At 34.5% G+C, this 14993-nt stretch overlaps 1 protein-coding gene across 13 annotated transcripts in view; it reads left to right on the top strand.

Annotated features, from left to right (window-relative positions):
- LOC134840078 (galactosylgalactosylxylosylprotein 3-beta-glucuronosyltransferase P-like) overlaps positions 1-14993 on the top strand; it is a 97232-nt gene that overhangs the window by 27731 nt on the left and 54508 nt on the right. The window contains exons 2-3 of one of the 13 annotated variants that reach the window (XM_063855756.1): positions 9056-9611; positions 10305-10506. The exons of 8 other annotated variants lie outside the window; for them this stretch is intronic. In XM_063855756.1, the coding sequence (XP_063711826.1) occupies positions 10316-10506 (191 nt within the window). In that variant the 5' untranslated portion in view covers positions 9056-9611; positions 10305-10315. Of the gene's footprint in view, positions 1-9055; positions 9653-10284; positions 10507-11048; positions 11163-14993 lie in introns of those variants that run through there. 4 more of the 13 variants (XM_063855757.1, XM_063855755.1, XM_063855758.1 and 1 more) reach the window with 4 other exon arrangements.

Genomic DNA, 14993 nt, shown 5'->3' with positions numbered 1-14993 from the left:
AGCTCTGCTTGAGTGAATAATCGAGAATTTGCTGATATGAGGTTCATTTTATTTGTACCATTATGTGATTGTAATAGTGCTGCACCGATGCCAAAGTTCGAAGCATCGCACATTGCATAAAATGGTTGATTTGAATCTGGAATTGTGTTTGAAATTTGTTCAGTTAAAAGTTTCTTTATTTCTTCAAATCGTGTTTGATGTTCTGTGTTCCATTCAAAGTTATTTTGTTGTCTAAGGATGTTAAAAATGGTCGTAGATATAATTGCATTTTATAAACATATTTACTTAAAAAGTTTAACATTCCAAGGAATTCTTGGATTTTCTTTTTATTTGTTGGTGGTTGAAGTTTTTGAATAGCGTCAATGCGTGATTTCAATGGAGTGATTGTTTTTCTTTCTATATTATGTCCTAAGAATTTAACTCTTGTCAAAAAGAAGTGTGATTTATCTGGGGCGGCCTTCAGATTTTCCATCTGAAGTATTTGGTGATATTTTTCTAAAACATTGAACATCTCGTCTTTTGTTTGTGATTGCATAAAAACATCGTCTAAATAGGTGATTGCGTTTTTCTTGAGTATTAGTGGTCTAAAAATTTTGCTCATAAAAGCTGAAAATGCTGCTGGTCCTATGGATATTCCATAGAATAAGCGGTTGAATTCATATTGTTGGTTTCCGATAACAAATTGTGTTAAACGTCGTGATTGTTCATCTAGTGGCATTTGATTGTATGCACTATTCATATCGGCGGTTGTAAAGTATTTGCCGTTTATTTTTGTTAAAATAACTTGTATTGGTTCAATGGGCCAATTACATTTTGATTCATCTATGAGTGAATTGAGGTATCTAGCGTCGAGAACGATTTTTAATGATTCTCCTTTAGCTAGAATGATAACGGGGTTGATAAATGTGTTGCCTTTTGGTTGTTCTTCTTTGTTAACTGGTGATATAATGTTGTATTGTTCTAAAATATCGAGTAATCTGTTCACTTTATCATGTAAGTGAATTGGTACTTTACTTGCTCTCTGTTTTTTGAAAACTGCGTCTGGTTTTAACGGGAGATGTAGTGATGAACTGATTTTTCCAACATCGAATTTTGATGTTGCATAGACTGATGAGTATTTAATTAGCTGTTTGGCTAATTTTTCGAATTCGTCTTGTGTTATTTGTGAATGTTGGAAATTAAACATTGTTAAAAATTTTTGTTGGTCCTCTGTGTAGTTACTTATGTTGAATGTAGGTTTGAAATATGGAGTTTTTGTGAAATAATCCGTATTTCTGTTTTCGTTACTTATTATATTATTTATAGATAATTCTTCATTAAGAATTGTAGATTGGCAAATATCTAGTAATTGGAGTATATTATTTACGCGATAGGCTTTTTCGTGTATTGGTGATATTGTAGCGTTGGTTTCACAATATCCTAAAAGTCCTAAAGGTAATGTTACTTGGTAAGGTGTGTTGTTATAGACATGTAAGGAAATGATATCGGAATTCGAATTTTTCAAATATTTTATGGATGAGATTGTGATTTTGAAAAATTTGTGAATAGGTTTGAATTCAAATTCTGACATATAAAATTTTTGTTTGTTTTGTTCTTTATCATATTGGTGAACTTGTTTGATTGAAAAATTATAGATATTTCCTGATAGTGGTTTCAAGTGTTTTCTTTGTTGGTTAAATATCGGGTAGAATTTTGAAAAGAATGGTGGTTGTTTATTTAATCTTTGAAAAAATGTTAAGGATGTTTCTTTTGTTTTTGTATATTTATCTTTGATTAATATTTTACTATTTAGTATGTTAATTGTTGGTATATACTTCGAAATAAATGGTATTCCAATGATATTATATTTAATGTCAGTGATATGGAATATTTGTTTAAATGGCTTATTTAAAATTTTGCTTTGTTCCATTGTTCTGGTGGGGAGGAGAAATAATTGGATTTTTCCGTAGTTTATCAATGTTGATCCTTGTGCTGTTGCTAGTTTGCTGGAGGTTTCAAGAGGTGTTAGCTTTGGGTGTAAGGTTTTTATTTCATTCCATGTGGGGATGTTTATTATGTTTGATTCTGCTCCTGAATCAATTAAAAAATCTATTTCAAGGTCTGGTGGTTGAAATTCTTTATTTCTTGGGCTTTCTAAGAGAAATGGTATTGTCCAAATTTTTTCTTTGGGTTGTTCTTTTTGTATATTTTGATAAATATGGTTTGTATTCAAGCATTTTGTTTTGGTATTTTTATTGGTTTGATCTGTAGTGTTAATCTCATTTGTTTCTTGTGTCGTTGGTGTGGAATTTATGGGTGTAGTGTAATAATTTTGAAGAAATTCTGATTGATTTTCATATATGTGTGATGAAAAAGGTTGTTCATATATGACAGATTCATAGTCATTTTCGACTTTTATCATATTGATAGAAAGAGTGTTTTCAGTATCACTTTCTGAATCTGATGATGTACAGTTTATTTGATTGAGTTGTAACGTATCAGTTACTGTGTCATCAATACCTGGAGGGTCTGATATTGTTTCTGGGTTAGACTGTACTTGATTGATTTGTCTTTGATGTTTAGGTGTACTACTTCTGTGGCGATTATTAGAATTATTATAGTTATTATTATTCCGGTGTGGTGATTGGGAATAATTTCTATAACGATTATTATAACTTGAGTGTCGATTTTGTGAATTATTTCGCGATCTGTTTTGATAATTGTTGTTTGGTCTGTTATAGTTCGATCTATTATATGAGTTATTCCTTGATTGATTGTTCGGGTAATTCTGGTTTCGGTTGTTTGAATAACTTCTATTTCGATTATAGGAGTAGTTTCTATTCCTATTGTATGATGAATTTCGTGATTGGTTGTTTGGATAGTAGTTATTTCTTGATTGGGAAGTAGATCTAGAAACAAATCGTTGTGTATTTGAATTTGATCTGGAGTAGTTACTTCTACTATTTGGTCTATTGTAGTGATTTTGTGATGAATTTTGTGTATTTCTTCGTTCTGGCGATCTTCCTCTATAACTTGAGTTATATGGTGATTGATTTCTTGTATAATTTGTATTGTTCGGGAGTGGTTTTCCTGAACTGTTGTTGCTGTGGACTGTTTTGTTCGGTAGATTTTGATCTTTTTTCATGTATTGATAGAATGATTTATTTGGTTCTTTATATTTTTGAGGTTTATTTTGATTGTCTTGCTGTTTTTGTCTACATTCGGAAATACTATGTCCGTATCGTCGGCAATAATTACACCATTTTTTGAAAGATGGTTTGCCTTTAAAGTTTGGGTTCTTTTCATAAATATTGAGTATTTCAGTGATTTTTTCAACGAGGTCTGTCTCTGATTCCTGTATATTATTAATATTAGTGGGAGTCGTTTCAATTCTATTAACGTATTGTAATTTCAGATTTTCCGTTTCTTCTAGTTTCATCGTGATTTCTGCTTGTTCTAATTTGTCTACTAGTTTTCGAAAATCTAAATCGGGTTCTCGAATTGAAGAAGGATGGGATGCTCTCTTTTTTATTGCTATTTTCCTTAATTGTGGTGTTAAGGTCATCATTAAGATTTCTGTCATCTTTGTGTTTTTATAGTCGTGTGTATTTAATGAATATGCTTTTCGAACTAGTGTTTCGATTCGTACTGCTATTTGCTTGATGGTTTCGTTTGGTAATCTGCGAATTTCATTACATAAAACTCTTTGTTGTTGTTTGTTTCTTTCGGAGTCAAACATTTTTGAAAATTCCTGTGTAAACCTTTTCCAGTTTGATTTTATTTCTAGAGGTAGTACTGAAAACCATTTTTGGGCTGCGCCATCTAAGGTTGTTTGTATTAACGCTGTGCGTCGATGTATCCAGTTTTGATGTAGTGGCGTATTAATTGGTTCAGGTCCTATATTTAAAATCAGGTTTGCTGTTACTGCATTTAGATAATCTTCTACAGAATATTCAGGGTCTGTTCCTGTGAAAACCATTAAAGGTTTGTTTGATGTTATTGATGATCCACCCATAAGGTATGGATTCATTGTCATTTGTAATGATTCTGCTGCATTTGGCATTTGAGAAAAATTCGAAAGTTGGTTTCTTGTTATTTCATGTTGTTGGAGATAATATGGGAGTGGTATTTCATTTTGCATTTGTGATGCTTGATACGAATGTGCAGTCATTGGATTTTGTTGTTGAATTGGTTGAAAAGATTGTGTATTAATTAAATTTTGTTGTTGAATTGGTTGTTGATGTTGTGCATCTATTGGTTGTGGAGAAAAATTTCTATGATTTGTACGTGTTCTCTGTATTCCTTGTCTACGATATTCTTGAGTATTTGGTGCAAATATATCTGGTTGTAAGAAATCATCATCTGAGGATAAATAATCCATTTGATAAGATGTTTGTTTTTTATTTTTATTTTGTTGAAAAAATGGGTAATTTTCACTGTGATCCTGTGGAGGATTTGTTTGGAAATTTATTGAATTAGGTTGGGTCATTGGGTTATCCCAATTTCGAGATCTTGTATATTGGTTAAAATTTCTTTGTGGTTGGTTATATGTTTTTGATGGATGTGTATAATTATAATTATGGTCTGCAAAGTTGTTTCTAGTGAATGTTTTGCGTGTTTTTGATGGTATTGTCATGGGTCTGTATGTTTGGTAATCCATATGTGAATATTTAGGGGCAACCGAAGGTTTAACGGTTGATTGTAAGGTTACCTGTGTTTGTGAAGGATTTGTATTTCTTGGTGTTGTTAAATTTGGGCGTATTGGTGAAATACTTTGTTGTGTAGTTGTTGTGTGTACAATTTCTTCATTTATGAAGTGTGATGGTGTCTGGATATCTTGTTGAGTAAGATTCCTAGTTCCATTGAGGTTTTCATTGTGTATAACTGTAGAGTTTAAACTATTATTTTGTGTATCGGGCAAAAATGTATTATAGTTTAATGGTGTTGCATCAATGGTTAATGGTATTACTTTTACATAATCTCTTATGTAAGATATCGTACTTATTGCTTGACTTGAGATTGATTGTGGGAAGCTTATAAATGCTGGATGAGACCATTCGGGGTCCCAAACATAATCTGATTGTTCTGTGATAGCGGTATCATCGTTCGAGTTTTGGGGTCTAAAATTTTTTCTTGCTTGTGCAATTAAATCAATATTGTGGGTGAAATAATCTATTATGAACCATGCCAAAATTTTTTGTAGATCGTGTTTTGTATGTTGTGAAACGTCGTCTTTCGTGAAATTTTCTTTAATGATGTTTAAATAACTTGAGAGTAGTGTGATTTCATGTCGTACTCTTAAATGTTTAGATGTTTCTGTCGGTGAGACATTTGTTATTGGGATTTCGTTTTCTAATATTGAAATATAACTATATATTATTGCGAAAACTTCATTGGTGAATATGGAGTTTGCTCTTTGTGAGTTATGATATTGGATGCTTTTTATATATTCTGAAAAAACTTTTGAAAATTCTAAATCAAGATCGTCTGTTTGAATTGTATATTTTCTATTATTATGGTTTGGTGAGGTGAATTCTATGGAGTAGATTCCATACTGTTGTGTTATGTTGCATATATCTTTTAAGTAGTGGTCTATGATTTGTCTTTTGATTTTTACATCTGGGAACTCTGTTTTACATGGACTAATTCCGGGTTCAAATAAATTTACGAGTAAATTTTGACAAAATATGTGTTGTCCTCTATCAGTATCTGCGTCTACTATAAAAGGAAAGATTTCATCATCATCTGGAGTTTCTTCACCTGGAGTGTGCGTTGAGCTCATTTTTTCGTTCGATGACTGTTAATATGTAATTATTAATGTGTCGAATTGGTTGATTCCAATTGTATAAATGTACTGGTTTGTGTTTGTACTGCTTTTTTATTCTTCTTTTTCCTCTTTTTGATGAATTTGAAGTTGTTTCTGAGTCAGAAAAATATAATTGATCGTGAAGTGGGTAATTTTTATCTATTGATTCTTTTAGTTTGTAAAGTTCGTCTAAACTGTTGGTTTCTGATTCTGAAAATGCGTTTCGATTTTTTGAAAATCTTTTTCGTGTTATTTGTCTTTGTTTCGTTATTATTTTTCTTTTTAGTGTTTGTCGTTTTGTTCGAATGTATCCAACTGTTTGTGTATGAGGTGTGATTACAAGGTCGTATTTTTTGTTATCTATTTCACAATTGTGTAAAACGATTGTTTGTTTATTTCCTAGGTTTTTAAATGACATAAGGTTTAGGATGACGGATGCAAAGGGTTGTTAAATGGTTTCTATTTTCTTAAACTGTTAGTTCTTACGATTTTTTGGTTAGCTTAACCTGGGTCTGTTTGTTCAGGGTTGGAGAGAAAAGTATATCGATTCCGAAGAATGATTTTTTACTTTCTCGTGGCTAGTATAAGTTAAGGTGTTAACTTACTTAATCTTACTTAGGGGTAGTGATTGTGTTCAAGGGTTGGAGAATAGTAAATCGATCCACAAGGTTCAGGTATAATTAGAACGCGAGTAGTTCGTTAGATACTATTTTAAACTTACTAAGTCTAAGATTTATCCTGGGTCTGGTAAGAGGGGGGGTCAAGTGAAGGATGAATAACCGAAGTTCTTCACTGTTTATCCTAATTTGAATGATTAGTTTTGTTTAAAAATTTCTATTAGTCTTAGGTCTTTAGAAAGGGTTGGGTAGTGAATCGACGTTTGAGGTCGTTAGACACTAATTAAGTGGGTGGGGGAGAACAAAGTTGTTCTGTTTGATCCAAGGATAAGCCTTGATGATCAAATTTGAAATTTAATTAAGTAGAAAATGATTTAAGATCCAAGGATAAGCCTTGATGATCTGGTTTTAAAATTAAGTGAATTTAAGTTTTAATAAAATTTTAAATGTGTGTAAAGGAAAGATTTAGTGTTTTGATGATATTAGTGGGTTTATGATTGCTGTTATGTTTTAGATGATGGAGCTGGAACAACAGGATGATTTATGATTACTAACCATTTATTGTCATGCTACTAATTTTTATTTTTTATTTTTCAATAAATATTTTTCAAACATGTTTTGTATATTACTGCAGAATTTTAGGAAAACGATCTGAGATCTTTTTATCAATCGTTATTGTATATTAATAATTTTGTTTAGCGCCTGAAATGATTTTGAAGATTAACTTCAAGGTTTTATGTTTGCAAATGAAAATCTAAATTCATTGCTAGTAGTATTCTAAATATAAAAGTTTGTTCTGGTTTTTGCCTAACTATCATATAGCTATATGGCAAGTTTCTACTTTGTCGTATGTCGTCTCTGGTTCGAGGTCTTCTTCCAATTCCGGGTAGTTCTGTTATGGTTCGGAATATTGGCTCTGATCTATTGAGTCGTAGAGACATTTCGATTAAATTATTGTCGTATAACATTTTGTAAATGTTTTTGTCTAATTTCTAATCTATTTTGGTTAATTCTAAGCTATTAAGGTCTTGTTCGAGACTTATGGTCGCACCAGATGAGTTAGGACCGATGTGGTTAACTCATAGAGTAATTTCGGATAGGGTACACCGTCTGCTCGTCACGCTATCTTATTTTCGGCCGGATAGATTCGTGCAACTTCTTAGTCTAATACCGATCCTAATCTTACTCTTATACTATCTAGTCTCAGGTTGTTTAACTAGTCTCTGCTAGGCTCAATAGATCTAGGGTATACTGGTTTATTGCGGTTGCTGAAGTGCTCGGGAGAGTCCAACTAATTTCTAAGTTAAATTCAAATCTCTCTGGTGCTGAAATTACAAGTAACTTCAGCACTTACAAATAAGTGGGTTGTTAGTTTGATGGATCATGATTGGTTAATATTAAATACTTTACATTGGTAAAACATTTAATTTATCCAATCATAAAATATAGTTTAGATCAGGTTCCAATAGGATTTTTCAACTTTTTCGATCCGATCGTTTTTTGAAACGTTATCGTCCTAACTTTTTTTTGTCAGCCCTAAATTGGAGTTAGTTTTTTCAAAACAAATTTTCTCTACAAGTATCAGTCCGTATCTGCGGTCAGCTTATAGCCAGGGCTACCCGGATTCTGTGTGCTTTTACAAAAACTTTTTTCCTGCTTGGAGAAATTGATGTTTGAACAATTAACGGAAAAGACTCATGATTCAGGTGAAGTTTTCAGGAAATCAACACCAAAATCAGTTTTTGCAGTTAAAAACAGTCTATATAGCCCTCAAAACTGTCTACAAGTCGGTGGTAGCTTCAAAGCTCTAGGATGCCCGGAAGATACCTGGAGCTTAATCTCAATTCTCAAAGACTCCTGGAGCAGGTCACTTACGCGTGCAGATTTGAATATATCTTTGAATATAGATTTGAGTTAATGATCCCAAATTGGCTTTTTTCATGCCCATTTTTTTCTTGAAAAGGTATCTACGGTGAAATATCATTTTGAAGATAGATGGTGCAATATCTTTTTAAGTTTGGCTCATTAAATTTGAGATGTTATAAGGAAGTTCCGCCAAAAAATTTGTTCTAGTTAAAAAATAGAACTTTGTCAGGAGCACAAAAACCAACAACGAGCACAAAAACTCCGCCTCTTTCTTCGAAAGTCGAAACAATAAAACGATGAAGGACCTCTCCTCTCATAGCTGGTTTTTAGAGGGACCCTTCTATCACAATTGAACCCCGAAATGCAAACTTTGAAAGTTACGCTGCCGCAAATTCATGTCCGCAAGTCCCTCAATAGTCTATACCACTCATAGGTAGTAAAACGAGGCAGCAGAAATACACCGCATTTTCTTCAAATCGAAAAAGGGTTGATTTTTACCCACTCTTCACCGTGCGCATGTAGCTATATACAAAGGCATTATCTTGTGCAAACCACTACCCTTTATTGCAGCTATAGTATTCAGTTTTACTCAGGCTGGGAAAGAAATATTGTGCGCAAAATAGCGCTATAGCGAATATGTTACTATAGTGAATATGCATGACGAAATCGGGTAAAAGTCTATAAAACGGCACTGAGCTGATAAATAAGCCGATATTCTTATTTCGGTGTAAAGCAACATTCTTAGCTTAAAAGAAAAATCTTTTTTTTTCGTCTTATTCACCTTTAGGCGAATCAAACAACAAAGGCAAGAATGGGCATAAATAGCAACATTTGGGTTATGTTGGGCTAAGAACACTAGAGATTGAAAGGAGATCCATGTTCTAAAAGACAGGCGAAAAGAAATAACTGAAAGGCCAGAGCAAAACTGTGTGCGTTTTACCTTTTCCCAATTGCAAATTTACTTTCACCCAAAAGTGTCTAGCAGCAAAAAATTTTTGTTTAGAAAATTCTCATTATCTGTTTCTAAAATTAATTATTACAGAAATTAATTATTACAAAAATAACACTTTACTATGAAGGTTTTTAAAAATTGAAGATAGAATATTGATTTGATTTAAGATTGTGCAAATTAGTTGCTCACAAGTGTTCCAGAAACAATATAACCACTTCGGCCTCAACAAACTGAATATATTCACATCTCATTTTTGCTCTTCAGTATAGTTAAAAATTGTTCTTCTTTCTCAGCAAATCTAAAATTTATTGACTAATTTACTCATGCCATTAGATGAAGGCTATTTTTCCGCTTCTTGATTAATTTATCAAATATTAGGCTAAATCTTCAAGCACGTTCTTGAAAAGTTTTTTGGATCAACCGAACTGAAAGGTTGGTGGTTCGAGCCCACCCAGAAGCGCCAAAGCATGTAATGATAATATTAGAATTCTTTCTTATCAAACAAGTTCCGAAAATTGCTGAATTCGATCTTCACAATTTGCATGTTATAAATCGCAGTGACTTTTCAGAACCAGTTTTGCCATCGATTTAGCAAAACTGATAGATCGCAGTGACTTTTCAGCAAAACTTATAACAAAACTTATAAACTGCATTGACTTTTTCAGAATCATTTTACTGAGTTCAAAAGTCGGTTTAATTAGTTTTGTAGTCCATCAAAATACAAATTGATATAAAAATATGTCAAAATAGTGAAATTTAGAGTTTTTGTATGAAATGCATACAGGATTAGTTTTCAGACTTAATTCAGAATTATTATTGTATGGGGAGGATGATACAAGTTTAGATGGGTTTCTATTGGTAGATGGGTCCCTAAAATCTAGATGGCTACTGGAGAAAATTAATGCCCTATTAATTTTTCGGGCAGTTTTCGTGCATTTTTGAAATTTTCATAAAACTGGCGGGCCTTCTTTCCTACTTGTTTTTATAGGGACCCAACTATCATACCTTTACCGGGAGGACAATCTCCGGTAGGTCACTTAAAAGGGAGATTTTACGGTTGATCCAATTTGATTTTTTACCGTAGTTAACATTCAGATGAATCAGAACTTTCGTTATATTGTTGTATTTTCATTGGTTTGTGTTACTGCTTTCATCAGCTTGTTAGACGATTCAAGTTTACTTCGCCATTATTATGCAAAGTCAAAATATGCTATGCAATCGGCACAAAAACTGCGATTGACGACAACCCACTCAAATTGGACGGAACCCGTCGAACAAAACACCAGGTATAGTTATGAGGTGACGAGAGGATTCAATTGTTTCTTCAACAGATTGTGAGGAGGATTTTTGGATTCTTATTTTTTTTTGGATTCACGTCTAGGTTGTTGAGGTCAGAATATTCCAAGGTCAGACAGATTAATTAAATAGATTAAAATTAGACAAAATCAACTTGAAATCACAAATTAATTAATCAGTCAGCGAAAAACTAACCGGTTTTTTTTGTTATGCTTAGTTTGTCAAGTCATTTTAGTTACTTTCTCTGTTCGTCCTTCAACGATCAATACCTCTTCTCAATCCTCACTTGAAACCACATATTCAAAATCAGTCTCTAAAAACAGCCCTTAGTCCTAACAAAGTTGCTCTAAGTTAGAGTTAAATGTGTTATGGGCCTAGATATCTAAATTTAATTTCATTTTGTTGTCTGTCCGAGTTTTTGACCTTCAGCTAGCGGCCTTTAGCAACGATGGACTTGATAATTGCGGGTTTCATCATTTTCCTGAAACTTGTAGCGCCGGTGCGCACCGACGGCCTGTTCAGATTAGTAATGGCCATTGGTTGTCTGCCGGAAGCTGAGTCTACTCTCCTCGAGTGTCCGAATGCTGACCAGCTGGCAGCCCAAGACGAAACTAAGATGCAGGTCTGAGCAGTTACCCCAGCAGAGGTAAGACAATCGAAACACAGTATGGTTCCACAGAGCTCTTGTGCTGAACAACGCCATTTTCATGATCACAAAGAACGACTGCGTGAGTACATATGGATTCAGCGATAGGCCCAAGGCCTGTCAGCGGCTTCAAGAGAAATTCTGCACTGTAAAGAAGCCGACAGTGGTCACACTAGTAGGGCAGCTTGAGAAAGTGCTGGACGTGAAAAAGAGCAGTGGCTAGTAGCCATATATTTGAAGGACAAAAGTCTAAAACCCATCGGATTGTGGATACTTCTTGATAAGCCACAACCTCGAAAAATTATTCCTGGACAAAAGGTTCATGCTGTAAAGAGAAATGAGACTCAATTTCAAAATGGAGCGGTTCAAATCCAGATGTGAAGTGAACAGTTTTAAGAGCGGTTAGAAGGATTTGATTTTAATGAAACGCTTGCTCCGACCTTTCAATCCAAAACAAAACAACCACATAAGGGGTGGAGGCGCAAAATTAGCTTTACATCATTAGAAAGATGTTACATCAGCCTACCTCACGTCTCCTCCAAAAGATACGATGTACATGGGGCAAACAGAGGTGTTCAGCAACGATGGCAACCACGGACGCTTGGTACAATTGTCTCTATGTGCTGTGGCAGGCAGTAAGAGACCGGCACCCGACGCTGTTCCTACTTGATGAGGGTTTTACTAGAAGCAGCAACACTTTTTGTTTCTTCACGATGATGCGAAAAGCTGACGCAATAATTTCTTTGCATGTTTGGTTAAGCGACATCTTTATTAGAGAAGTTATGAGGAAGTCGACAAGATAAGAGGCCTTCCCTCCGAACAATTCAAGATGACTGACAGAATCTCATTACGCGGTTCCTGGGAATGCAGTTTAATCAGTCACTTGGGTCTGTAACAGTGAATCAATTACGGTACATAGACGGAGCGTTTCTGTCTAGCGGACTGCAAAACATTGTGGACATCAATGAAGGTCGGCGCACAACTATCAAAGAAGGATGGTCCTGGGACTGGGTCAGCAGAGGCGGATTCGATTAAGGTTGAGGATTACAGAGACGTTGTTGGGCTCATAATGGAACAGTTTTGTGAGAATCCGGGCAGAGCACACATGGTGGCTACAACAAGGGTTCTTCGAAACCTAGAGTGGAGCAGAGATCTGTAACTGTGCAATACTGGGGCCGCTGATGGTGTAACACTGTATGGATCTGCAGACGCTGACTTTGCTGGAGATGAAAGATTAAGAAGGTCATTTACTGAAGGTCAACTACTTTGCTTACAGAATTCAGGGGCCGCAGTTAATAGGATCACTACGAAGCAATCATCTGCAGCCAAACATGCAACTGAAGCTGCAAGGCAAGCAATGACAGCAGCAGCTTATAGTCTCTACATCTGCGATCAATTCAGAAGCGAACGGATCACATTGATATGAAGAACCATTTTGCTGGAGAACGAGTGGAAGATGAGACAATCGAACTCCAGTACTGCCCTTCTAAGGTGCGTCAACATCGTCGATTCTTGATGGGTTACATACATATTTAAAAAAGAAATTAATCTGCGGGAGGTCTTTTATTCAAAACTGATTAAATTCAGGCAAGGTCAGATAGTGATCACGAACTAATGAAATAATTCGTAAATTATTAAGTGGCAATTTTGTGACGCTTAGTTTCACAAGTTAACTATAATCAGTTTCTCGATTAATTTTTCGACGATCGCTACCTCTCCTCAATCTTTAGTTAAAACTTGAGATTAAATCTCTGTTTCTAATGCCAGCCCTTAATCTAAGCTGCACTAACTTTGAGTTTTAACCAAGATGTCACAAAAATATCTCAACTGATAGTCAGGTGTGGTTAATAAGGCAAGGCCTTATCAAATTCAACAAAAAAAATAACGTAGCCATCAAATGTACTAAAAATGAGTTCCATTCGAATTTACAATAATTGCCGAATTAAGTGTAACAAAATTGTAAATCATAACTAGTATACCAGCAATAAAAGCCATGCCAACGTCGAGCAAAGTTATTTTACAGTTTGCTACTAGCAAACTTCACGCATAGTTACTTGGTATTGGCACTTGTTGATGCTACGGTAGGTGCTTTTTCCGTTTTTGTTAAAAATATCTAAGCACTTTTTGAACATTGAATTGAATCTTTTTGGTACATATGATGCCGCGAACGATTTTGTGCTGACTTTTGTAGTGGTGTAGGAACTGTAGTCATACAAAGACATTTTTCTGTCTGTATATTCTTGGACTCCAGATTCAAAACTTTAAACATGATAAAATTTTGTCGGATCCGTTAAAGAAAATGAAAGAACAGAAGAAGAACAAAGGGGGCGTCCATGTTGCGGAATCCACTTACAATTCACATAATGCACAGTTTGCAAACTGTGTATTATGTGAATTGTAAGTGGATTCCATAGCAAGGACGCCCCCTTTGTTCTTCTTCTGTTCTTTCATTTTCTTTAACGGTTCCGACAAAATTTTATCATGTTTAAAGACTTGAATCTGGAATCCAAGAATATACAGACAGAAAGACGTGCGCCTTTTCAGTGCACATTTTGGCATTGTAATGATGGAGTAGGATGCTGTTAAAATCCATATATAATGCTCAGGCTGTAAAAAACATGGCAATTTTGAAAAATTAAGTTTATGACTAGTTAACGGATTCTCGTTTAAGAAAATTATCCGGCCTTCAAACTATGCATGCGGCAGTTCTCGAATCCTTGCCGGCATTTTGCATGCAAATGACTACCTCTCTTTTTTAGCATCTTCATTTTTGGAACAATTCAAAACATCTCGTCCACTTGCCCTCAAACACTTATTGTCGATCGAGTTTTATGTTCATTCGGCTTTGTTTTCAACCCGAAATCGGAAAACTTCTTTGTATACTGGTCAAGATTTTCTACTAAATATGACGTGAAAAACCTAAATTGTAATTTCGTTTTTTTTTTAATTGCGTTGTCGATAAAGTCGAATATCCGACCCGGGAGATATATTTGAATATCGCATTGTCAATTTTATGTAACCCATTGTGTACAATCAGATTGCCAAAAATTCGGGCGAAAACATTTTTTCGCAATCAAAGAGAAAAATATTTATTTCAAAAAACTACGCGCACAATTAAAAAATGGATTACATAACAGTTATAATATACGTTTCATCAGTTTTTTATGAATTCTAAGCTCCAAATTTAGATGTTTGAACAAGTTATAACCCATTGCAACTCTAAAGTTTTTAGTGAGACTTAGTAAAGTATGAACCATCAAAAAGAACTATACATTGTGTAAAAAGCCTCTTAAAATCATCATAATACCCTATAACTTTTCATTTGATGGTCTTGCATAACTTGTATCACACTTGGAAAGAACTATTATGTTGCATCATAACTTAGCTAGTTTCAATGAAAGCTAGAAAAAAATTAGGCTAGACCCGGTTCGAGGTCCACGACTTAAGAAAAGACTGGCAGCTTGACTCAAGAAAAATTTTTGTCTTTTTTGTTTAGTCCAGCCGGTTGCCGCGGTTTTTTTTCTAGTCGCGCAGATGCAGAACTGCAATTTTTAAAGTCAAGTCGGTCGGTCTCTTTTCTTATGTTGCGCCGTTCTCGAATGTTTGTTGAGCCGCTCCGACCGCAATGGTTTATCAGTTACATTGGTTTTGAGTTGCCAAACTCTTGCCGCGCCTGTATTTTGTTATGTCGCGACTTCGTCCCGGGTGGCTATAAAACATAAACGTATACCATAAAATAACGTGTTTATTTTGTAAAATAAGTAATATGAAAATGTTCTAAGCTGATATCAATGGCTTTCAAAAAAGTAAAACTCTAGAAGAAGAAGAAAA

Source organism: Symsagittifera roscoffensis, chromosome 2 (assembly GCF_963678635.1).
Source record: "Symsagittifera roscoffensis chromosome 2, txSymRosc1.1, whole genome shotgun sequence".
NCBI lineage: Eukaryota > Metazoa > Xenacoelomorpha > Acoela > Convolutidae > Symsagittifera > Symsagittifera roscoffensis.
Note: the sequence above shows the minus strand (reverse complement) of the source record. Positions and strands in the feature narration are given on the sequence as shown.